The sequence below is a fragment of the Octodon degus genome, unplaced genomic scaffold (assembly GCF_000260255.1).
Source record: "Octodon degus isolate 3935 unplaced genomic scaffold, OctDeg1.0 scaffold00111, whole genome shotgun sequence".
Classification (NCBI taxonomy): domain Eukaryota; kingdom Metazoa; phylum Chordata; class Mammalia; order Rodentia; family Octodontidae; genus Octodon; species Octodon degus.
Window position 1 is genome coordinate 9,307,705 of NW_004524687.1, and position 26,191 is coordinate 9,333,895.

Genomic DNA, 26,191 nt, shown 5'->3' on the forward strand with positions numbered 1-26,191 from the left:
GGCAGAGACCAGATTTTTAAATGAATAAATAAGATACATATTTAAGTATTCTTGTTTTTCTCGTGTGAGAAACCAAAAGCATAAGAAAGGACCAAACGTGAAAATTAGGAAGTAGGAAGAAAATGTTCAAAATGAGAAGGGAAAAGCAAAAACAGGGAAAAAAGGTAAACAAAGAAGGGAAGAAGTGCTGAAGGGAGGGGAGGGGAACGGGGAAAGGAAATCAGGGTATGTCATGTAATTCCCTACAATGAATGTGATCATTATGTATGTCAAAAGTACCAATAAAATTAATTAAAAAATAAACTGCTTTCAAAAATTTCAAAACTCTTTTAAGTAGTAGTTATAGAATTTTCTGTTTAAATCACACCCACATACATGATACAGATGCTTAGCAGAATCAGTGCCGTTCTCAGCTGACACAATTTTGGCCAAAAGCAAGAAACTCGGTTTTGCTGCTGATAAAGATGTTTGTCTTAGGCCGCTGGGTGAACTGTGCAAAGCTTGCCTGTGCTGTTGTAAGTGGCCTTTGTGACCTGTTTGAGAGCACTCCTGTGAACCATAGCATGAGGACAGAGGCTGGCAGTTAGGTGTGTGAAATGATTTGCATGTGGGTGGCCCATTTCTGCTCCTGAGACAATTTGTAGGGGATGCCAAGGACAGCCAAATTTCATTTATTATAAAGCTACAAGAATGTTCTAAACAAGGTAAGGATTTCCAGCATAGATTATGAATTACCCGTAATCATCGGACTGTATCACATGAATTTCAACTTCAATTTTAGCTTTTCAGTTTCCTTGTCTTGTCTTCCCATGTGCCAGCCCATGACGCCAAGTGCATCACAGATTCCTACAACTGCAATTAGACAAGTGCATCTTAGTGCACTGTGGTTTGTGCACTTCAAGAATTAGGAGTACAGCCTGGACAAGGAGACTCAAGCAGGATTTGGAGTGGGATAGAGATTCATGCCTGTTTCTGTTCTAGACCAATGACAGGAAACAAGTCACACTCCATTTTCAGAGATTCTGTAACTGTAGTAATGATCTCGGAAAGCTTTTTGTCCACGCTGATTTGGATGAAGTTTTCTGGAGCTGTCGGGGGCTCCAGAGTATCAAACTGGGACTGCAATAACTCAGGGGGCATGAAATGTCCTTTCCTTTGGCGTAAGCGTCCAGAGATGATCTTGAATGAGCCGCTCAGATGGACCACGAAGAGCTGCACCTTGGCGCACTTCTCTTTCTTTGACTCCCCACATTCTGGGGGTGCATTATCTTTTCCTTTTCTTAGGATGTCTCTGTACATTTTCTTCAGGGCTGAGCAGGCTAGAACTACACGCTGTCCTAAGGCTGCATCTCTTTTTTTCAAAGGAGGGAGGATAAAGAATGATAGGAAAATACTGTCAATTCTAAGTGGAGGACTTTTATTTCTTTGCCAGTAGGTTAGAAATTAAGTTGAAGCACCAGGCACACTTGGCTTTGGGTTAAAGATTGATTGATGATTAGGGACTGAGGTGTTGGGCAAAGTTCACTGCCCACATGTCCCTCGTCATTAATGTGACTGCTCAGGTTAGCTGCCCAAAAAGCTGTGGTGAGGAAGTTGAATGAGGTGCCTGGAACACAAGCACCCAGGAAAGACTGCCCTGCTCCTATGGTAATGGGGTGTGGCTAAGTCTCAGCAGTAGACACAGGGCCAGGGGCATGCACCTGTGCCAGGCAAACAGCTCAGCCCAGGACCTCCAGCAGGTCCAACATTCACTGCTTCCCATCCACTCCGCAGTGAGGATCAGGGGAGCTGCTAGAGAAAGCGAGAGAGGGAAGCTTGGGTCCCTGAACAGGCAAGGCAAGCATGCTGTGAGATGTTTGCAGGGACACACCAAGGAGAAAACCTGCGGCAGCCTGGCCCAGCACAGAGGGAACCTAAGGAGTGAGCTCCAGGGTCCACTCTGCTGCATCAAGGCTGGCAGTGATGCTGGGGCCAGAGACTAGAGGTAAGAGGTAGAAGGTACGGGCTGGCCTGTATCTGGTTGAAAGCTGTCTTTCAGAACTTAAAAGAGTTCTGGCGAGGCTTGGTGGTGCACACCTATAATCCCAACAGTCAGGAGGCTGAGGCAGGAGGATTGCTATGAGTTCAAGCCAGCCTGGACTACAAAGGGAGACCATACTCCCTCCCCCAGTAAAAGTACTTAAGAGTTCTGGAGTTGCGTTGGTTCACATCTAATGAGACCTTACTGATTCTGGATCTAGTCTGTACCCTCCTGGCCAGCATGACTGCCAGCCATGATGCAGCAGACTGGGCTCTGGAGCTCACTCCTTAGGTTCCCTCTGTGCTGGGCCAGGCTGCCACAGGTTTTCTCCTTGGTGTGTCCCTGCAAACATCTCACAACATGCTTGCCTTGCCTGTTCAGGGACCCATGCTTCCTTCTCTTGCTTTCTCTAGTGGCTCCCCTGATCCTCACTAGGGTCCTCACTTTTGCTCCCAGTCCTGGTCGGTCCTGTTATAAAGAGACTCCAAGGAATCTACTGGGCACAGAGACCCAGATGGGCAGGAGCTCCCACACCCTGAAACTGTAAACATGAAGCTCCTAAATCCAAACCCTAATAAGCCCATGTGAAGACTGGGCTCCCAGCCATGTCAGTAAGGTGTGAGAAAAGCACACTGAATTTTTAGTTATAAACACACTGACTTCCAATGGCCCAGATGGTTTTGGTTTGACAAAACATGGCTTTTTCCAACCCATTCCCTTTTTCTTTATTCTCCAGTCCCATCCAGCATTTCCAGTGGGGCCAGGGCTGGGTGTGGTTAGCTCAAAGACATGACTCAGAGCTGGACAACACAGCTACAGTCCTAGTAGCCATGTACTTGTATTCTCACAAATGACCCCAGGCTGCCTCGGTTGTCAGAGCTTGAGAGCACGAGTGGTGATACAGATGGACTACATAATGGAGGCATCAGTTAATATTTCTGATAATTTACTCTATATTAGCTGTTCTCAGTGTAACCCATGCACCATCTTATCCCCCATGATATTCTGAGTAGGAACTATGTGCAGCTCATATTATGAAGAAAGAACTGTGGGGGGCCTGCTCCTTAGTTCAGTTCTGGGGGCCTGCCCCTTAGCTCAGTTCTTTAAGTGGCTGCTTCAACAAAGCAGTCAGGCTCAGGTTGCTGCGGTTCAATCCCCACAACTCAAGCCAGCCAAACCTGCCCTGAAGGCATTTGGAGCAAAAAAAAAAAAAAAAAAAAAAGCTGTGGAAGCCATGTGGCTGGTGGAAAACTCCCAGCTAGTACTCAGCACAGAGCAGAAGGAAACAAGGCCCCAAGGCCCGGCTGAGCAGCAGGCCATCTGTGGCTGCGTGAAATCGGCATCATTATGGAGAGAGGAGCATTCTATTTCTGACATCCTTTCTCAGCCAGGTGTGACTGCAAGAGTGACTCTCCTGCTATTCTGTCTGATGGGATTCTTTACTCACTGGCTAGAGGATCTTTTTTCTTTTTTTGGTGGAACCAGGGATTGAATAGTGGATCTCTTACCTTAGTAAAATGTCGTGCAAGCTGCAGAGCCACGGGATCCTGTCCTGGAATCAGAGCACACATGAAGAAACTTTTCACAAATGCCGAGGTCCAGAGAGTCAGTGGCTATCAGTATTTTTTTTTTTTTTTGATAAAAACTGCTGGTCCTCCCTTAGAGTCTGTGCATGTTTAAACCTCTCTGTGGTTCAGACAGACTGAAGACAAATCTCGTCCTGCACTGTGTACACATTCCAGGTCCTCTCACTGCAGACAAGCTCTTACACTGCTTTCAGCTGTGCTCTGGTCCAGCTCATCAAGCCCTCCAAAAGCCAAAACTCTCCCAGAAAGATGCACTGTGAAAATTCTTTCCATTTTTTTGTTGTTTTGCACTGCTAAGATTGAACGTAGGGTCTCACAAAAGATAGGCGGGTATAGCACTGAGCACATCCCTGGCCCTGATGATTTTTACTTTTGCAAAAGAGAAGACAGAGGAAGTTTATGTAGCACACCCTGTGGTGTCTTGCAAAGAAATTTTCTCCTTCATAGGAGTAAACTGAATACTGGCCATCCTACACTGAAAACAAGGATGAAAGCACCTCTCCTTAGGAAAATTGAAGCACACGGAGACTGAAGAGTACAAGCATCCTCTACACCCCCGTGAAGCATCTTGAGTCAATTTTCCAGTCACATTTTTTTTGTTTAGGGGGCAGCAATTTTGAGTCAGGGTCTTGCTGTGTATGCCTCTAGCCATACGCTTATCTTTGGGCTCTATCCTTAATTATTTTGAGGCTTACAGTATCTTAAAAAGTTCTTGGTTTTAGGCATTCGACACTACCTTTTGTTTAGGGCTTTCCATTTATGTATTATGTGAGATTGTCCTACTTATGTAACCTATATTAAATTCAGTGATCGAGGTTACATTAGGTTCATAAAATAAGTAGGATAGCTTTCTTCTTTTCTAAAACTGTATACATTCGAAAAACCTTTCAGGCTGGGGTCTTTTTTTGAGGGAAGATCTGACCTCTGATTAGTTCCTTTTTTTTTTTTTTTTTGTTTAGGGGGCAGCAATTTTGAGTCAGGGTCTTGCTGTGTATGCCAGGCTGGCCTTCAACTTGCAGTCTCCCTGCCTCAGCCTGCTGAGTGTGGGGATTACAGGTGTGTGCCACTACGCCCAGTTTTATTTAGATTTTCTGTTGTGTTGTTTTTTTGCAGTGCTGGGGACATCAGGTTTTCTACTCTTGATTCACTTTGCAGTGTTTAAAGTGGCAAGAGGATCCTGTGCATGTTCACCCGCAACCCCTCCTCTTGCGCCTGCTCTTCTGTGACGAAGTACTCTGACTGGCCATGCAGTAAGGACACTTGGCCCATCTCAGGCCCTCTCAGCCCTGTTCCTAGGCCTTCAGGGCCACTGCCACACTTGTAGCTGAAAGGGCATGCTGCACAGTCATTTTCATCAACTTTGTCACTACTTGTTTGTACTACCCCTGGCTGGCGTGTCCTTGCTTTAGTAATAATACAAAGTGACACAAAAACAATGTAAATTTACCAGCAAAAGCTATATTTCAAAAGGGAGAAGCCAGGGAAAGGATTGAAGCTTGTGTGTAGTTGGAGGGGACACTGATCAGGGTTCATACTGCCCACACATGAAATGTGTGGAACTGGGTGCTGGATGATGGGTGGGGGTCTGGATGATTCCTAGTTTGGTCCAGATTTCATGGCTCTGGAGAAATCTGGAGGCTCAAGGAATATTCTATCATCACCGAATGGTGTTTTCTTTCATCAGTCATGTTGGGTTGCTTGTCCTGTATCCCAGGTGACTTCTGGTTTGGGATAATGGATGGGACTTGTTGCTGTCAGGAAGTCTGGAATGGGACACTGTAAAAGCTGATTGTTGGATGTTATTTTGAAAGTGAAATTGAGGGCCGGGGAGATAGCTCAGTAGAATAAGTGCTTTCCTGGCAAGCGCAGGGTCCTGAGCTCAATCCCCAGTACTGCAAAAAAAAAAAAAAAAAAAAGTAAGAAAATGAAATGGATCTTGAAAATTACCTTATTCTTATCTTGGTGTCCTCCAAGTTAGAAGAGGTTGAGGTAACCTAAGTAAGTATAGGACTGACCAACTTTACTCTGCCAATGTTTAGACAGACACCCCAACTGCTTGCTTGTATAGGAGGTCAGAAGGATCTGACCCATAATTTTACAAAATGAAGTCCAGCTTTACTGTTTTGTTATCTACTGGGTATCTGTAGGTCCAAGTGATGAGCAACAAGTTTTAGTAAAAACCATTTACTTAAGTTCCCTGACCATAAAAGAAGTGTGCTGCTTTTATGGAGTAACTGGTTAAGGGACCCAAAGCCTTTGGTCCTCACTGTGATCTATGACTGCAGTGCCTGTAGATCTGCAGCCCTATTGGTTCCCAAGGCAGAGGTGGATTCCCAAGCAGTGGCTGGACTTCCATTGGTCCAGGATTCCATGTACCTTTTTTTTTTTTTTTCCTTCAGTAACATGGATGTTTCTTTTCTTTTTTCTTTTTTTTTGAGACAGGGTCTTGCTATGTAGTTCAGGCTGACCTTAAACTCACTATGTGTCCAGGCTGGCCTTGCACTTGCAGTGATCCTCCTGCCTCAACCTCCTGAGTACTGGGATTACAGGTGTGCACCACAGGACACAGCTCCTGGATTCTTTTTTACTGTGTTTTCTACTTGAACACTTAGCCTGTTACTCATTTTTAAAATTATTTATTTACTTATTTTTTACTGAGAAAAAAAGTATATATTTAGAATTGGCCAGCTGGACTCAGTTTAGATGATCCCAATTTTGTTGGTAATATCTAATGCATCACAATCAGGAGCCAGTCGAACATGTGCCTTCTTCTCTCCATCAGGCCTGATTAGGGTCCTGACCTTGGCAACATCGATGTCACAGAGCTTCTTATTTTATTTATTTGAGAGAGAGAGAGAGAGAGAGAGAGAGAGAGAGTGGTGTGTGTGTGTGGCCAGCTCAGCCCACCAGGGGGCGCGACTGGCTGGCATGTGGTGCTGGGGGATTGAACCGCGGTCCCTGATGCTTTGCAAAGCTTGTTCTAAGTAGGTGCTTTAGACCACTGAGCCATCTCTCCAGCCCCATCACAGAGCTTCTTTACAGCTTGTTTGATTTGGTGTTTATTGGCTTTGACATCTACAATGAACGTTGAGTGTGTTGTTGTACTCTATCTTTTTTAACTGATTTAACTGTCTTGTAAATTTAATTCAAGGTACTTTTGTTATATAATTTTAAAAAAATTATTTGTATTAGGATTTTTATCTCAAAAATTATGGGATTTTTTTGTTTTGCTATTTATTTTTATCATTTCTAATTATTTTGGTAATATTTGAGAATTTGTTGATTTATAATTAATTTTTTTTTTCCCTGAGACAGGGTCTCACTATGCAGTTTGGGCTGGCCTTGTGCTTACTTCTGTAGCCCTCTGGCTGATCTCAAACTTGCAAAGATCCATCTGGCTCAGCTTCTAGAGTGCTGGGATTATAGACATGCACCACCACCCAGTTCCTGGGACATATGGTGAGCATTCTCCAGATTGCCAAGATGGCACGCTCAAACATTTAGGGCCTAGACTGCACAGGCTGTGGGGCCAGGGATCAAACTCAGGTCCTTGTGCTTGCCAGGTAGTTGCTTATGCTTCTGAGCTCTCTGGCCCCTCAATTAATTTGTGGGTTTTTTCTTTTGTATTTTAGGACAGGGTATACAGGGTCTACAGGGTTTTACTGTGTAGATCAGACTCATGATCCTCCTGTTTACAGCCTCCCAAGTGCTGGGATTACAGGCGTGCATCACCCTGCCCAGGCTCAGTGGCCGCCTCAGTGTGCCCCAGGGATGGCACAGCAGGCCTGGGGATCGAACTCCCAGCCCGTGTCTGCCTAAGCAGGTGCTTTAATCCACTGACCTATTTGGCTGGCCCAATTAATTTGTTAAAAAAAAAAGTGATTTACATGATATTCTTTGGTGTTTGCAGTAACATCCTTTGTGGCACAACACATGGCCAATTTTTAAAAATGTCTATATTTGAAAATATTTATGACTTATTTTTCATTAATGCATATATTTGGCTTGATTCATTTGTATAAATTTTCTATATCCTTATTAATTTTTTTTGTCTATTTATCTCTTGTCTTCACATATGGCAGAAAGAGCATTTTACTCTTTTTTATTTTATTTGGTGGTAATGGAGGTTAAACCTAGAGCCTTCACATGGAGCTACCGTCCCAGCCCTTTTTAAACTGAGAAAAAGTCTAAGTTGTTAAACTGCCCAAGTTGGATTTGAACTTGTAATCTTCCTGCCTCCAACTTCTAGAGTGCTAAGATTACAGATATGTACCACCATATCTCGCTTGCCCTTACTTTTGAATTTTTAGTTGGTGAATTTTTAGCTGTTATTTTTTATGACAGTTTAAATAACTATTCTATTGTATTTGGGGCCTCTGTTGTTGAAAAATCTTTTGGTGTACTTAACAATCCTCATACAAATAGAAAACTTATTTTTCTTTTTGGTGGCTTTCAGCAGGTAAAAACTTTTGTCTCTTTGCAGCTTTACTGTTCATCTTTCTCAGAATTTACTTTGTTTATATAGTCCAGACTGAATGCCCTGGAAAAGTGTAAATATGATGGCTTTGAATACGGCCACTTACCCTGTCTCCTTAGATTCCTTTTAGCTGTATGGAAAGTTTCTCATTTCATTGCCTATCTCTTATTTTTTTCTTGAGTATGTTCTAAGTTTTTTGCTTTCTTCTGTAGTCTTTTTCACATGTGAGAGTCCTAGATTTCTGCTGTATCCACAGGTTGTTTCACCAATTCCTGATAAGGTTTATATGAATCAGTTTTTTATCTGGATGACTCTAACATGAATTTGGGAGAAATAGAGTCTTGTTTCTCAAGGATGATTTTCCACCTATAGCCCAGAGAAGATGGCCAGATGTTTTGGTGATTCAGTCCAATGGAGGAAATACTTTTAAAACCCAAAGATAGCCCATAGAAAGATTTCTGTAAGATATTCCAGCTGCATGCTTCATACAGGTGCACAGACTGCTCTGTATCTCTATACCAGCATCAACAACAGTACCTGTCTCCTGGCTTTTTATTTTTATTTATTTTTTGCAGTACTGGGGACTGAACTCAGACCCTTGCGCTTGCCACGCAAGTGCTTATTCTACTGAGCCACCTCCTCAGCCCTCTTCTGGCTTTACAGTGCCAAAATCTGGGAAGGGAGTTAATCTTGCCACTTTTGATTCCACACCTAAGATATTCTTATTTTGCCTTTGACCTTATTTTCTCAGAATCTTTTCCACAAGGCCCTGTGATCAGCTTTTTTCTTCCTTCTTTCCTGCTTCCCTCCTTCCCTTCCTTCCTTCCTTCCTCCCTTCCTCCCTCCCTCTCTCAACTTTCTGCAAAGCTTTATTCCAGAGGGGCTCAATCCTTGGCAGCTGCCTTCCTCTTCCTCATGGCAGCCAGCATGTTGTTCAGTTCCTAACGCTTCCTCTTGGCATGGATGTGTGTCCCCACCCTTTTCTTGATGAACGTGAGGGCGTGTTTGTTCTTGAAGACCTTGAGCAGCTCCATGGTGCACTGCTCATAGGGGGCAAAGCCATATACCTCCTAGATCTTGTCCTGAACAAACTTGGTGTGTTTGGTGAGCCTCAGTTTGCTCACATTCTTAGTCACCTTGTGGCCCTTGTCAAGGCCCACAGCCATGGGATAGTGGAGGGCCACGGCTACCGTTCTTCAATGGTTGCTCAAGTTTTCCCTTATTTTTATTGAGTATTTCAGTCTTCAGTAAGTGAAAGTCAATTTACAGAGGCTATCATTTTGTGCTCAACAAACCAAAGACCCTCTTTAGAAAGGTGAGGAATATTATAAGTACTACTGTTTTCTTTGTATCAAACAAATGTATTTTGAAGAGCACTGTGTACTAATGCTGAGTTTAGGTCCTAGAAGTTTTGCTAATCAGAGACCTCTAAGACATCTACAAGCTCAAATCAACAGTTCTAAAATTCACACAAGGTAGAAGGTAAATGGTAACAGCCATGTAATTTATATCCTAAGTGACAACACCCTAAAATATAATTATTACTCAAATTACAACTGTTGTCATGTGTACATAATGTCACTTTAATGCTTTTAACAAATAAAACATTTTCTCATGTCAGCTCTTGTCTGGGTGACTTCAGGGAACCTGTATGGTTATTTGTACACACATTAACAAGATGACTAGACTTACTGGCTCCTACTTGCAGACCTTAAGAACTCTGCTAATGAAGTTAGAATACATGAAGGGACGTTTGTATTCTTGCACAAGAGTACACTGCTTAATGTTCATTATTAGTACAATTAGTACGATGACAGGATGTCATTCATGATGTAGAACATCTGTGCAGGAAGAAACATACCTGGAGGGACTGCATTTATACAACTTTTAGACCTGCAATTGCACTGCAGTGTTTTCTGGCCTGGTGGTGAGCAACAGGAAGGATGCCAAAGATTAGCAGTGGCAGGGGTAATTACGTGTCTGAACTGTTCAGTATTTGTATTTCTGGATGGGAAAGCTGCTCCTGGGGAGAGGCTGTCAAAGTCAGTTCCAGCAAATTTGGATTCCACTTTCCTCCATCCATTTGTAAGCTCTGTGTACTTAGGGGAATCACTGGGTGTTTTCAGTCCAATGCTCACTCTTGGTCTGTGTTTTTTCTTTTTCTTTTTCTTTTTTTTTTAGTGTTGGGATTTGGCCCAGGTCCTTATGCATCTAGGCACATGCTGTTCCACTGAGTTGTACTGAGTTGTACTTGCCCAACCCTGGAGATAAGTCAGAAGATATCACTACTTCCTTATCTTTATAAATTCCTTTTTCTTGTATATCTCTTGCAATTAGCCAAGCTGTCATCATAAGCATGAACTAACAGAGACAAAAAACATAATACTATTATATCTAGAAAGACGTTAAAATACTTTAGGTTTATTTTTATATTTTTTCACCAAGGATTGAACTCTGGACCTTGTGCTTGCCAGGCAGGTGCTTATTCTATTGCGCTATCTCCCCAGCCCCATAATTTAGATTTTTAACTACACGGTGAATTCAACTTAAGTCCCTGCCCAAGATCTTTATAAATACTTTATTGGTAAGTTCACGAAAGCAGCTACTCTAGGAGTCTGTAATACAGTAGCCCTCAAAGCCTAACATGTGAACAACAATTTCTGTTCTGTTCTGCTTTTTTTTTCTTTGGCAGTACCAGGGATTGAACTCAGGACCTTGCGCTTGCCAGGCAAGTGCTTATTCAACTGAGCTGTCTCCCCAGCCCTTGTGTTCTGTTTTGTTTGCTACTCAGGATTTCAACAGCCTCTGCTCTCAGCACCCTCTTTTATCCTTCTCTCCCTCTGTTTCTTTTCTTTCTTTCTTTTTTTTTTTTTTTTTCTTCTTCTTTCTTACTGGGAATGGAACCCACAGCCTTTGAACTGAGCTGTATCTCCTGACCTTTCTACTTTTTATTATGAGACAGTCTCAGCAGGTTGCCCAGGTTGGGTCAAACCCGAGATTCTCTTGCCTCAGCTGCCCAGAGTACTGAGATTACAGGTACCTACTATCATAGCCAGCCCTTTTCTTTTCCTTTAACCAAGTATGATTTACCTCTTTTGTGTGTGTGTGTGTGTGTGTGGGGGGTGTTACTGGGAATCAAACTTAGGACTTTGCACTTGCCAGGCTGGTGCTGCACTGCTGAGCTATACCCCTAGCCCGATTTACTCTGAAGAATTGCTTGTCTGATGGATTATAAAGGCCCTTAATACAAAAGGAAAAGTAAGACCTTTGAGGTTAGGGAGACTGTCCTCACTGTGTATCTTTGCCCTAATTACTTCACTTCTTTGTGCCTCTCTTGTTTACTTGTAAAATTGTGGTGATATGTAATTCATTAAGTTACTATACAGTTTAAGTAAAAAAAGAAGTCATTTTAAATGATATTTTTTTAGGTAATTTAATGTCTAAAATATGCTATCTCCAGCTTTCAGATTTTAGGAGTTTTAACTCAAGCATTTGATAGGCACTGGGATTTAATTCCATAAACAGTGATTTTTCTTTTTTAAGGTTTCAATTTTATATTTATCACACACTGCAATGTAGGAAACTACTAAGCCCTCAAAATACAAAGCTTTGGACAAAACTTTACCCTGAAGGACTATTGCTATTAGTTACATAAAAACAATTTCATAGAAACTAGAAGAATTTGAAAAAATGGTGACAATAGAGGACTAAGGGATGGATATTTTGCAAAAGCTCTGATGTTCATAAGCTAGAAAAATAGTTACCTTAAAAAAATCTGTACTGTACCTAGCAAGGCCGGTCCCTGGCCACTAAGCTCCAGCCAGCTTCTTACTTCCATTTCCCTTTCCTTTTTGCCACTTTATGCTTGCAGCGTTCTCAGTTTCCTCATCTCTACCTAGTTCACTGTCTTCCTGGATACTACGGCATACTTTTTTGAGGAACTGTTTTAACTAAGCTATATCAAAAGCATGAAAAGTCCAAATGATTGAGTGATTATACCACAGAAATAGGTGGTTCCGGTTCAATTACTTGAGTTATTTACAATAGCATAACATTTAATATGTAAATGTTTAACAGGGAACTGCTGGTAAATTTAAAGTACATCCATAAGAAATTATGAAGCCATTAAAATTTGTTTTTCAAAGACTAATAAACAAGGCAGAACATCCTAATCAAACATGTAACTTTAACACAGGTAAAACAAACTCATTTGTTCTCTGGGTGAAATGCACCTGCTTTATGTGTGCACACTGTGCAACTTTAAAATACTGTACTTATAATTTCACATCACAATTTGAGCAGAGGCCAAGTGAATCCTGTTTTTTCATGTGGGGAAATAAAATTCTTTTGAAAATTATTTGAAGCTTGGGCAAACAACTGTATTCCTCAGGACCCTGAGGGCTTGGAGTGGATATTCTGCCTTGGGGTGGATTCTGTAGCCTTTAGGATTTGGATGCTATGAGCGAAGCTTCCACTGAGCCTTTTAGAGAGAACTTCCCAGCTCCTCCCATCAGCCAGGAGGATGCTGGCAGCAATCACAGCGCCAGCCCAGCAGCTGTTTCTTCACCTGGTTGCCCTCCCACACTCATGCCCACCTCTGCTGTTACCATCTGCTCTCCTGTGTCCCAATCCACGCCTACAAGCTGACCTCACGAGGAACATCCCACTTGAATTATGACTGTTTCCTGAAAATCGAAGCCAGCGCTCTGAGCAAGGACTCTGGTAAGAATGAGCAGTATATCAGCAAATACTTGGATTCCAGACAGGTCCCTGCTCTTGACATTGGGCTTGCATTTAATAAGGGCTTTTGCTATCCCATTTAATCAGGGCTACTGCACCAGTACCTGGAAGCACACAGCTGCCACAGATAGCATTTTTGACACCCCTCAAGCCATCTCTGTGTCTCTGAAGTGAGTGACAGTTTGCTTCTTTGGTGCTTTGATGGATGTGACAGTGCGGATATTATCTTAGTAAAAGTGAACTTCTCTTCTCCCAGTATATGCTCATATCCCAAATGGTCAGGATTTAGATTATCAAAAGAACTTAGAGCTCCCCCACCACAAGCAAGAGTCAGCCTCTCTGTATTTCTCACTTTAGCTCTATACAGAGCTACTATGGCTTCTTTTGCCACAGCATTAAAGAAAAGGTGTAAGTTCCTCTTCAATTGATAACAAGAAATTCTTCTGAATCACATTTTTTTGTACTTCCCTTTTTCTTTAACTCTTTCAGCTTTTACTAGTTTTTTTTCTCTTCTGCATTCTTGTAGAAAAATCCAGAATTCATTTTTTAAGTTTTTATATTCTAAGGAAACACTACATATGAAGATGTCTGAATTTACACTATTTTTTAAATACTGGGATGCCATGCGCTATGGTCCAAAACAAGCCTTCTGATTAAGGTTGTATGGGTTTAAGATTTATGTTTCATTTCCATGATTTCAACCTTGAATGGACCAATAGGTCCATCCTTTCTTAAAATGGGCAAAAAAAAAAAAAAAAAGCCTCTATTAAGATACTTGAGGGCGGGAGAGATAGCTCAGCGGATGAAGTACCTGGTTAGGCAAGCACAGAGACCAGAATTTGATCCCTGGCACCACATGCCACGCCAGCCCTGCCCTGGGGTGCACTGAGCAGCCCACAGAGTCCAGGCGTGGCGGTGCATGCCTCTAATCCTAGTGCTGGAGAGGCTGAAAGCAGGAGGATCACTATGAGTCTGAGCTGCGTAGTGAGACCCTGTACAAAATACATATGTAAAATTAAAAAAAAAAAAAAAGTCATCTGCAAGTTCAACATAAATGTTGTAGAGATGCTCTGGCCACATCTGTAAGTCTGACCATCTAGCTGCTCATCGTGACTTCTTCCAAAAACCGCAGAGCCTTTTCCTTTGCAACTTTCATACTTTCGGTGATTAATCTAGGATGAAGACACTCAGAAATGTTGAGATTTGTCTGTTTCAGTAGCTCTCCAAAGATAAGGACATTTGAAATACTATCATCACCACTTGTTACCCTGGGCTGTTGCTACTAAGTTGGGTATTTTTGTAAGTGCCAGAAACGAGCATCTTCATTGTCCTTGGAGCACAAGCTGGTCCTTGCCACATCCTGTAATCCCAAGCTATGCTGATGTTGACTGTCACCACCACCGCGCTACATGCCCCCTTGGCCTTGGGATTCAGGGTCTTCTTCCAAACACTGAATGTTAATATATGCAAAGCACCATATGGAGCAGTTGGGATATAACACAAGTAGTGTCTCCCTTTGAGGTCAAGTTAAACAAGGCTGTTTAGATGTAAATTAACTAAAATTAAATAACATGCAAAATCCAATCACTGGGTTGCATTAGTCATATTTTAAAGGACTAAAGAGTCACACATGGTTACCATACTGTACAGCACACCTGTATGATATTCCAGCCTAGGAAACCACACCAGCCCAGACAGGTACCCCACCCAGGCTGTGGCACATTCCAAGGTGATGCTGATGCTATTACTCATTGTTTCCAAGCTGCCAGTCAGCAAATCCTCAAGTAACAAGCCTATGCTATCTTACAGGAACAAGCAGGGACGCCCAAGTAGGCTTCAGCCTCAAACTGTTGGAAAATAAGGGCTCTTAAAAAAATAAATTCTCCTGATTATAAATGTAATATCTACTTCTATATATAGAGAAAAGCTTGGAAGTACTGAAAATGTCACTGGTAAAATGCAGCACTCTTGGCCTCACCTTCCAGAAATATCTACCAATTGAATGTTTTAGTTTTTTCTTCCTCTTCTGGGGTGGTGGCACAGAATTACTCTTTCCTCATGCGTCCTCTCCTCTGTGTATTTAAACTAACCAATGCCTGCCCTGCTCTCCACTCATTGCCTTCCTCCCTCTCTGCTTCACAATGCTCTGGCATGTTCCATCACCTCTTCTTCTCCTTTCACCCATCAGTCACAACAGCACTCACTGCACACAGTCTCTAATGTTCCCATCAGGTACGGAAGCCACCAGCGAGAGAACCTTCTGTAGCTCTAGCTTAACTCCTCATTCATTGCACACAAAGAATATACTGCCCCTATGCCCCTAGCTCTTGATGTAGGGACTTTCATGGATGACGTGACCTTGAGTATCAGATCCAGCATGCAAGGATGCTTATTTGGGTTGTTTCTCCTCCTCTTCCCATTTTCTGTAGATTCGGCTTTTGCTGTTCCTTGTCCACAGCTGTTTGGAGGGTGTACTGCTCTGTAACTCTGCTTCAGGACCTCCTCCTTCCAGTCCCAAATCCTCCTTCCAGTCCCAATTCTGTCATCAGTAATGACACAGAGCTCTCTTCCTTTCTTTCATGAACATTAAGGACATCGTGTTCATGTGTCTAACTCCTTCCTCATACCTCCGCCATAGGTACAAACTCCTCAGCAGGTTACTCAAGGTCTTGGCCCACTAGTGTCCCCTTGTCAGTGTCCTGAGCCCCTTTATGCATCAGCTCCCACAACACTTAGAGCTCACAGTGCTAAGTGTCCATCTCTCCTACTGACCCAAGCCTCAGGACACAACCTTCATGTTCCCATCTGCTCACATTCTCTTCATGCCTGGCAGGCCGTTTCCAGCTGGAATCTTCTACTCTGTAATATTCTTTTCACAAGCCCTGATCAGACGTGATCTTGTGACCCACTGTGCCAGCATAACCCCTCCTAGTATCTCTCCTAAGGCCCTGATCCCTGCCCTGTGGATGAGTGGAGTGATCACCTACTGATCTTTCTCTCCCATCAAGTTGAGATCCCTATGAGCATACAGATATGAATGGTACCACATTAAGTACAAGGGCTAGAAATACAAATGTGCCCTCCCTGGGTACTGTTTGATTCACACAGTGGGTGCCAGGACAATGGGGAGACACAGGAGCAGGTCTAGCTGGACCTATACCCTCACTCCTAGACCCTCTGTGTTCCTGCGTTGAGCGTTAAGTTGGGTACTCTCCTACCACATTCTCTGTTTGCTTCTCTGAGGTCTACCTGACTTTACAGTTCTCTTGGATGTGTTCAGTCCTAGTATGATGAGCAGTCCCCTCAGCCCTGGTTTCATGGTACAAAAAATATTAAATGAGAAATTATAGAAATACATAATTCTAAAGTTTTAAATGACTTTTATTACAGTTATAATTGCTCCTATTACTTATCAGTTATTATTCATCTTTCAGTGTGCCTAATTTATCAGTTAAACTCTATCATAGGCAGTATACGCTGGACTTGGTACTCTCCATGGCTTCAGGCCCCCTGGAAGACCTTGAATATACTACTTATGGATAAAGGGCAAATACTTTTTCTTTCAGTAACCAGTAATCTTTTCTCCTGTATATAACTTCTGAATCCCACCTACCACATTCATGTTGGTTACTTTTTATGTATTTGTATGATGGGGGCTTGAATCCAAGGCTGTCAATGGGGCTTGAATCCTTTGTATGGGGCTACATTCTTAGCCCCTTTTATATTTTTGAGACAGTTTTATTAAATTTCTAAATTTCCCAGGAAATTCACTTCCTCCTCACGGCTGGCAGGCCATCTCCAGTTGGAATCCTCTAGTCTGCAAGATTCTTTTCACAAGTCCTGATCAGACGTGACCTTGTGACCCACTGTGCTGTCATAGCCTCTCCTAGTATCTCTCCTCTGGCCCCAATCCTGCCCTATGGACGAGCTGAGTGGTCATCGACTGATCTGTCAGACCCTTCTAGCCTCTCCCAGTCACAGTGAATCGCACCAGTGAAGCCACAATCTGTACCCAGTGAGAGACACTAGGGCACATGGCCTGTGGCCCTGCATCAGGAGGATCCTCCTTCCTCAGTCTCTCAGAGTGCTGAATATGGGTGGGGGTACCACTGCTCCCAGCTTACACTTCCTACTTAAAAAATACCAAGAACAAAGAAAGATGTGTAAATGACATTTTAAAATTCACTCATGTTGATTTACTTTTTAACTTACCTTTTATTCATACTCAACTCACCGAAGAGAAATATGAAACAATACCCACACAGTCACATTTTATATATTATTCTTTTTTGTGTGTATTGGAGATTGAACACAGGACCTTATGCTTGCCAGGCAGGTGCTTATGCCCCTGAACTATATCCCTTGCCCTTATATATTATTCTTGAATGTTACTGGCGTGTTTTATAGTTTATGGGTGTGTGTGTGTGTGTGTGTGTGTGTGTGTGCATGGACGTGCCATTAAGTAATAATAAAATGACATTTGTTGAATATTTTGAGCACTATGTTATGCACATTATTTCTACCGTATCACTGAATCCTCCCAGAACTCAACTGACTAGGTCCTGTGGCCATTTCTACTTCGTAGGAAGAAACTGAGGCAGAAAATGCTGAAGTCAAGGCTGGGGAGATAGCTTGGTGGTCTAAGTGCCTGCCTGGCATGTGCCAGGATCAGGGTTCAATCCTTAGTACCACATGCCCTACCATCCTGGACTCCTGGGTGTGCCGTGCAGGCCTCTGAAACCAGGTGTGGTGGTGCACGCCTGTAAGCCCAGCACTGGGGAGGCTGGGACAAGAAGTTCACTATGAATCTGAGCTGTACAGTGAGACCCTGTACCAAATAAATAAGTAAAAGGTTAAAAAAAAAATTTGCCAGTGGTCACATAGTCCTATGCTGGGCTCAGATGCCCTTATTATGTTTATAATCTCTAGTATAAAATCAATACGGGGGCTAGGGAGATGGCTCAGTGGAATAAGTGCTTCCCTGGCAAGCACAAGGGCCTGAGTTCAATCCCCAGTTCTGAAAATAAATAAATAAATAAAATTAAATCAATATTGTATCTACATTGTTACTTTCTTTTTGGTACCAAGAATCATACTCAGAACCTTGAGCTTGCCAGGCAGGTACTGTGTTGTGTAGCTATATCCCCTACTTGGTATCTTTTATAGTTCCTTTGTTGCATTTCCTAAAGCCATAGCTAAACATTGCAAACTGCCATTATTGTCGCAGGGCTTGAACTACCACAAACTTGCACCCTCTAAGACAACACTGGTTCTCTGGGACAGGCCAGAGAGCAAGGGACTCAAGTGATTCTGGCACAGCACAGGGAAGAACAAGACAGCATTAGTACATCTGGGGTGGCTGAGGTCACTGGAGCTGAACACAGGCATTGGTCTTTGGCCAGTTTCAGGTGTAACTGCCCTTGGGACACACAGCATGTGGCAGACCCTTCTGGCCTCTTCCAGCTAACTGTGCCAGTGAAGCCACAATCTGTACCCAGTGTGACAGACACTCAGGAACAAGGTCTGTGGCCCTGCATAGGGGCAGCACTATTCACTCATTCACTCTAAAACATGCCCCCAAACACTTCCTGCGTCTACTGCATATCAGGCCTGGAGGCATAACAGTAACTAAGAAAGCCACAGTACCTGTACTCTGGGGGACAAAGTCTACTTGTGAAAACAAATATTAACTAAATTCTCAGAACAGTTGCTGAGTTGCAGCTGGGCCTTGGGCAACAGGCAAGAGGTGCTCAGACAGTTCTTCAGGGACTGAGATCTGCAGAGTGAGGGGTTCTCTTGGGAAGAGAAGAAGGTACATTCCAGGCCAGTGGGAACACTAACAGGGACAGAGGGGCCAGGTGGCCTGTGAAAATAAGGAGGGCACAGAGCTCTCAAAGGGGACTTGAGGAGAAATTTAAGTGCTTTGGCTTTGACCTTGAGCTCAGCCAGAAGCATGCTGAGGGTCTCAGGAAAGAGTATGCAAGATCTCTTTGGCGCTGGGTGGACTCTACCAAGGTCTGGGGATGGAGGGAAGCTGTTAGGTCTTCAAATTTGACTTACTGTTCTCTGCAGGAGCTACCAGGCAGCCTCTGCCTTTGCAGAGACTGCATTTTGCAGATTCAAATCCTGCAGCAAGATGTGGAAGGCCCCTGCCCATGCCCCACTGCTGAGCATAGAGGAGAGCTGGGCTAGAGCCAACAGATGTGGAGGGCCCATTGCTGCCTGGCTCCCTGGGCACCTGCGCACAGGTGATCTCACGATGCACTAAGTGCTGCAAGATGTCAACCTGTGTCACCCCAGTGCAATCACTTTTTGGATACAGCCAACCTTACCTGGTCACTCAGCGGTATTCCCTTTCCCATCTTCACTCGGTTCTCTTCTGGGTGAAAGTCATCTGCATCGTAGAATTTCCAGCCCAGCTTCAGGAATAAGGGAAAACTTGTCTGAGTCAGGCTGCGTGGCTCTTGTGATAGCCACTGTGGAGTGAGTTACCAGCAACCATAGACACAATCCCACCACCCCTCTTCCTATTATCAGCCCAAGGGTGTCTTCATCCCCAGAGACAAGATAAAGAGCTTTGTGATGCCACTATACAACCTTCATTCACCCCTGGGCTGAGGCAGCTCCATTTTTCATTCATCACTATTTGTAATCACCAAGGAGAAAACCAAGTTAGCCCAGTGGTTGCAAGTGAGCAGAAGTGTGCGCACAAACCCTTCCAGAGCACAGGACAGAGAAGCAATGAGACACAATGTGCAACAGGGATGGCTACCTCAGAGGCCAGCATGGAACCCACGGTCGACCTGTGGAGAAGACACAGACATCCCAGTCATTGCCTTTGCCAAGTGTGTGACACTTCCCTCCTTGCTGCCAGGGCTCCAGAGCCACCCTAAAGCCATGACCTAAAGCCATGATGCTTTCAAACCTGGCCAGCTTGGAAACCAGCCTTCCCTATTCTCTAGGAAAATCAACAGACATAATTAGCCAGTTGCCTCTATTTCTTTTCCAAAAGTCAATATAGATATCATTACCTTGAACAATCAGTGTTATGGTATCTGTTGTATAGATGTCTACCCTTTGAGAGAAAACACTGAGTAACATGATAAAGTTATGCTGAAGTTGGTGGAGAGGGGCTCTGATCAAGGGGTTAATCTCTAGCACTAGCTAGGTAAAGTTTGGGGGACTCAACAGTATCAAAGCATTGTTTGGGTTGAAAAGCACACTCTTATTAAAGGGCCTGAGTCCATGACTCAATTAACCATAACTTGCTAAGACGTGATCCCAGGGTTCTCCACACAGTATCTTTGACAATTTGCTTGTACCAGTGGGCAGGGCTCAGGGACAGGGTCTCAAGAGTGGAAGATCTGGGCTGCAGCCATTGTTCTGCTACTAACTGAGTGCATTCTTGGGCAACTGGCTTCTTCCTCTAGTCCTCTGTTGTCTCAAGGGGAACTGAGTGACATCATTTATCCTACACTCGTGTTTACTTCAGCAGCTGATCTTTACTGAGTAGCCCTGGTTCCCAGGACATAACGATGAGACCACAGAGATGTGGTCTCAGACATCCCGAGGCTCAGTCTAGTACCATGGCGTAGCAATAGAGTCTGGCAGACAACGACACAATTTCTCAAGTGTTTGCCCTAACATCAGTCACTAAAAACCCATGTTCAGAATTTTTAATGTATCCTTATACCACTTCTTCATGTCCTTGCTCTTACATTTTTCCCACCATCCCTGTAATTATTCACTTGTTGTTTTTATTTAGTTACTTCACTTTTAAAAATTAAATAAGTGGGTTAAAGATTTTTTCCTTCTCATATATAAGTATCACTGCTTGTCTGAAATGGAATGTAACAAAAAATATATACACTGAGAACGAAATATTGTGATGAAATTCTAGCTGGATACCTTTGTCTAACATGGGTTTTGTTAAAAAGGTTAAAGACACATTTGTATCTCTCCCATTATATTCACTCTGGTGAAGGCATTATGGGTGACATGCTGCAGCCTAGTGGGGAACTGCTGACTCAGGAAGACTCAGCTGTGCACGAAGTCCAGTTAGATTAACTCACAAATCACAAGTCTTTCCAGCTATCATGGATAAACCAAAAGAAAAGCTAAGCCAATTTTGGGCAAAGACTCAGGTAGGAGACAAGAGGAAAAGGAAAAGCCACATCTGCTGCTTCGTTTAAATCTCCTGAACCAGAGAACATCTGGACTTCAAAATATCCAGCAAGGAGCCCAGCAGGAACAAGGTGCAGGGTGGCTCACAGGAAACTGGTCAGATCTAAGCATTATAAACTAACACAGGCCCAAGCATTTCCTGGTGTTCTGGTCTAAATCAGGAGCAAAGAACTTAAAAAGACAGTAGGCTACTGTGATGGAGGAAATGAAGTTTTAAAAGGTTTAAATCTGTTCCATTAGAAAAAGAGGATGGTATCATTAACACTTTAAAAAATGCTGGACATTCTGGTGCACACTTATAATTTCAGCACTGAGGGAGACAGAGGCAGGAGGATTGCAAATTGAAATCCTGCTTAGGCAATTTAGAGAGGCCTTGTCTTAAAATTCTAAAAGGGGGGGGCAGGACATGGTGGTGCACACTATTAATCAGTGTACTTGGGAGGCTGAGGCAGGAGGATTGCTATGAGTTTGAGGCCAGCCTGGACTACATAATGAGACTAAAAAATAAATAAGTAAAATAAAATAAAAAGAGAAATAAAAAGAAAGAGGGCTGGGGATGTAGGTTAGTGGTGGGGCACCCCTATGTTCCATCCCCAGTACTGAAAATAACTGATTTTAAAATATGAAGAAAATGAGTTACTGAGCTCCTTCCTGTCGCCTGAGACAACCCTGGGCTGGTGCTGGTACTTCCCTTGAATCATGGTCTCCAAGTGCCAGTTTTTACCCTCTGACTAAGAAGCCCAGACAATCTCCTGTGCCCAAATCTGTGGATGGGTCAGCCTGCTGGGCCTTCCCAAGGAAGAAACAGAAACGAAGCAAGTGAACAAACTCTGCCAATCATTTTTCCAGATAAGGTCAGAACTGACTGCCAAAATCCCAAATTTTTAAGTAACATTTGTCAACCATCCATAAGTATGTGCACTACTAGGGAAAGAAGAAGCAGAGGCAGCATCGTCGGGCCACAGTTGAAGTGACAGAACCTGAAGACATATGATCAGGTTATAGATTTTTATTTCAGTGAAAATGCTTCCTTTGAACATAAAATTCTTTCTATAAAATTTCATCTGAGACTGGTGACTTCCACTGAAGTAAAATGGAAGCGTGGAAAGGACTTGACAAAACGTTCAAGTCAAACACAGAGTAAAGCCAGTGGAAAGAGGCAGCATGATGAACCCAAGAGCTTTTTCCTCTGGTTTCCTGATTACTGTGATGCACGTACTGATGAGTTAGGAGAGGGCATTGAAGATGACACTGGGCCAAGTCCACTGCAGCGCTACTGGTTCCTAGTATGGACGATGAGGAGGGAAGGAGAAGATGACAATAAAGGATTAGAGGGCAGGGGTACAGCTCAGTGGCACAGTGCCTTCCTGGCAAGTGCGAGGTCCTGATTTTGATTCCCAGTACCAAAACAGGATTAGAGAATACTGACAAGGGGGTGAGAATGGAGGTGATGATGGGAGGAAGAAAAGGATGAAGGAGATGAGTAACAACACTGATGGAATCCAACCTTTTGTAAAAAAATTTTTCTCCAGTCCCTGGGAGCAAGTTAGAGTCTCTGCCTGCCCTTGTGCTCAGCCGCTCTGTTCCAAGGCCTCTTTTCTCAAATACTATGGTTCTTGATTTATTTCATCGGGAGAAACAAGGATACAACAGGAAAGAATCTCTACAACCTCCTGCCGAAATTTACTTTTATCCTTTCCTGTCTCAATACAAATTCTATGGATTCAACACCATCGTGCTCTGCAGGGAAAAAAGAAAACCTCTGTGCTGTCTTTGCTCTGCTGCGACTCGGGGGGTGCTGCGCCCTGTGCAGCAGTACACAGAATTCCAGCTTTACTCTGCTGTTCTCTGTATACTGAGCTCAGACTACACTCTATTGCTATGCAAGTATGGACAGTTAGCATTTACCAACCTGCCTCAGACTACTTTCTCGTTTAAAAATGAAAAAATAACTTTAAAAATGAGACACAGAAGGTCAGTGGAGGGCAGATTAGAGATCTCTGGGTGGGTTAAATGGGCATTTGACGACACACCTTCTTCTTTGGCAGGTTTAACTCTGATGTTAACAGACATCCTTGCAGTTCACAATTAAACGTTTAGAATAAAATTCTCTTCTAATGAAAGCAATTTTTTTACAAATTAAGAAAATTAACACTGCTGATGTTCAAGTAGCTCATTCATGCTCAAAGTCAATCAATACTGAGCACTTCCTACGCGCAGAACTGCCAGGACCCTATCAGAGAACAAACAGGAATGGGTTTCCTCTGTTCACGTGGGGAGGGGAAAGCAGTGGACACAGCACCCGACAGTGTAAATAGGTAAACGTATTACTCGACAGCACCTAACAGTGTTTTAAATACACCCTCCTGGTTTAACATTCTCCTGAACTATTAGTCTTTGGCAATTCTTTTTCCAAATGTCATGACGTATCATAAAAAAATCCTGTGGGAAATTGGGACTGACCAAGTCACCAAAGAACTTAGTGTTGCAACATCGTATGGTGAACACGATGACTGAACACAATCAATTCTCAGTCATTTTATTACTCAGTCAGCAACCTGATGACTTCTCTGACCTTTAACCATAGAAGGCTGTATTTTAATCAGGTTGTGTCTCTGACTCTCGTGGCTGGACACTGCCGCGCCTGTTTTTGGATGAGGTCACACGGCCAGATTCCGGTAGCTCGGAAGTCAAGGCTAACTCTCCAGTCCCCGAGGCCAGTTCCGGCCCGGTAGCACCGCCAACTTTCCGGGGTCCTCGCCCTCCTTCCCACGCCGCCACGCTCCCGCCTTCCCGCAGCCACAGCTCCTTCGGGCTCAGGGCCTGCGTCACCGCTCCCGGGGCGCCCCGGGGTCCCGGCCCTGCAGGTCCACAGCCGGCGCGGGACCTCGGACTCCTCGCGGAGTAAGGTCCCCAGGGTCTTCGTCCCCGCACCCCGAGCCCCAGACCTACTTTCCCGCGCCGCTCACGCCCATCACGAGCAATGCACTGGGCGCCGCCATCGCCGCTCCCGCTCCGCCCCACGCTTACCGCAGAACAGGCCCCGCCCCCGACCGCAGGGGCGGGCCGCCCTCATGGCCCCGCCCACCGCAGCAGGAGCCCCGCCCACGCATATGCCCCGCCCCGCCCGGAGATCGCTTCCTCCCCTCTCAGTCCTCCGCCCAGCGCCAGGGTACTAGGAGACCGGAGATACCCCCCCACCCTGCGCCTCCTGCCTGCCCTTCTCCGTGGCATCTGGCAGTTCTTGCCCTTCCTCCGTCCAGTCATTCATTTATAAAAATGTTCTTGAAAAAGAAGCAAAATAAATTCCCCCCTTTCCCACACCAGGGGGCAATCTCCCGCGGAGACAGCGTGACCCTTAGGAACCTGAGCTCGTGCTTACAAGTGTGGACCTCGACCTCTCCTCTTGGGGGAGCGGGGACAGGCGGCGCGTGTCCCTGGGCTCTGATGCAGAGGTGACCACAGCCCCAGCATTTCATCTTTGCTTCACCCGCCAGGGAAATCACTTAGGAGGAGCGCGCTCTGTCAGGCCCAGTCCCGTGACATTTTTTCTTTTCTTTTTTTTTTTAGACAAGGTCTCGCTTGGACTGTGTGTGTAGCCTAGGCTGGCCTCAAACTCACAGTGATCCTCCTGCCTCATCCTCCTGGGTGCTGGGATTACAGCCATGCACCACCTCACAGGGGCCCTGGACGATGTTTTTCATTTTGCATTATTCAGAATATTTGGTTAAAAATACTTCTGAGACATCTTCACCACCGCCTGTTTACCAAGTTCTGATTACTCTCTGCCCCAGAAAACAAGGAGAGAGAAAAGCATCTATTGAATGACTCTTTCCATTATTACTGTCCTGATCGTTTTTTTTTTTTTTTTTTTTTGCTTTGCCTGAATGGTTGAGATTTTAGTCGTGTAGGGGTTGTTCAGGCAGAAAAATCGAAGCCTGGCGACAGTTTTCCAGGTCAGTTAGGGTCAATAAATATGTTCTAAATATCTTCCATTTGCAGATTGGTATAATATTAACAGTCACTGAAAGAAGAATGTAACTCTGTGGGCGCTCCTGTCAAGAGGAATGGATATGTAAACAAGTTCTATAACTTGGACTGTTTTACTAGCTTAATTTCCCTCAATATTTGGATCAGAATGATCAGCAGAAAGTCTGTTTTTTTCTCACAGCCTCTCCCAAGTTATGTTCAAGGACCTCATGTATTCTCCAGTCCTCGGAGTGGTGGCAGGAAACGGCACTAAACTAGGTGATATGAAGAAGACTCTGGAAAGTCCAAAGAGGAAGGGACTCCAGAAAGAAGTTTTAGGGGCGGGGCGGGGTGGGGCGGGGGGAGCGGTCAGAGACCACCACAAGGAGGCCAGGTCTTAGTCCTAGTGATCCGGGGAAGGTGTGGGACCCTGCGTGCGGGGTCAGGAGAGAATGGGGAAAAAGGGTGTGTGAGCGGCAGAACCGCCAGGAAGAAAATCAGAAAAAGAAATCACCTTCCCTACCCCGCTTTTGCCCTCTCCCTCTCATTTGTTAGTGGCCAAACCCCACCGACCATCTCCAATCGTACAGCAGAGAACCAGGATATGGAGAGTGAGGCGGGGTCCCCTGCTGCCCATCTCCTGGCTCAGAGCAGGAAGAGAGTGAAGGAGCATGTATCCGGACCAAGGAGGGAGAGGCGTCCAGCGCTCGCGCTCCCTGATGCCTATGCGGTGTTCCCTTGCTTGCCTCCAGTGTGTCACACGCAAGGCCTGCTCTGAGTGCTAAATCCCAGTTTTCTTTCCAGAGAAGGCGGCCCGCAGCGCTCATTGTCTCAGGGCTTCCCATCTGATGCTGTTGGGCGACTTTGAGGCTGATATTAGGTCTTATCTACTTCAACAACTGTTGTTCTGATGCCCTGGAAACCCCAAGTGTCCCAAGCAAGCACAGCCTCCTGTGCAAGGTACGTGATCGGCCCCAGGTTAGGACAGCCCCAGCCATGGTTGCTGCGGCCAGGCTCTTCAGTGGCTTCTCCTCAAGCTCCACGGGGTGGGGGGCAGAGGTCCTGCGGCAAGGAGAGACTCTTCTGTTAATGCATAGACTTTTCTTTGGAAGGCAAAGCAGCTGTGGAAATGGCTGGGTAAGGGCAGATATTCCTATGAAAGGACCTCACCAGGGATCCTGAACAGACCCAGAGCACAGGCCCGCCCAGTGAGTG

The 26,191-nt window shown here is 44.4% G+C and overlaps 1 protein-coding gene and 1 pseudogene across 2 annotated transcripts; both read right to left on the reverse strand.

Annotated features, from left to right (window-relative positions):
• Positions 1 to 655: 655 nt before the first annotated feature.
• On the reverse strand, positions 656 to 24,033 carry Idnk (IDNK, gluconokinase). Of its 2 annotated transcripts, XM_004639417.2 has the most exons (5): positions 23,960 to 24,033; positions 19,596 to 19,626; positions 19,156 to 19,242; positions 3,529 to 3,572; positions 656 to 1,351 (listed from the first exon to the last, which is right to left on the reverse strand). In XM_004639417.2, exons 1-5 carry the CDS (start codon positions 24,007 to 24,009, stop codon positions 961 to 963), a joined length of 603 nt encoding a protein of 200 aa, XP_004639474.1. In that variant the 5' UTR covers positions 24,010 to 24,033; the 3' UTR covers positions 656 to 960. The 2 variants fall into 2 exon arrangements, with proteins under 2 accessions (XP_004639474.1, XP_023554914.1); XM_023699146.1 differs by lacking the exon at positions 3,529 to 3,572 and having other exon boundaries at positions 1,265 to 1,351.
• Positions 12,372 to 17,046, reverse strand: LOC111812068 (annotated as a pseudogene).
• Positions 24,034 to 26,191: the final 2,158 nt, after the last annotated feature.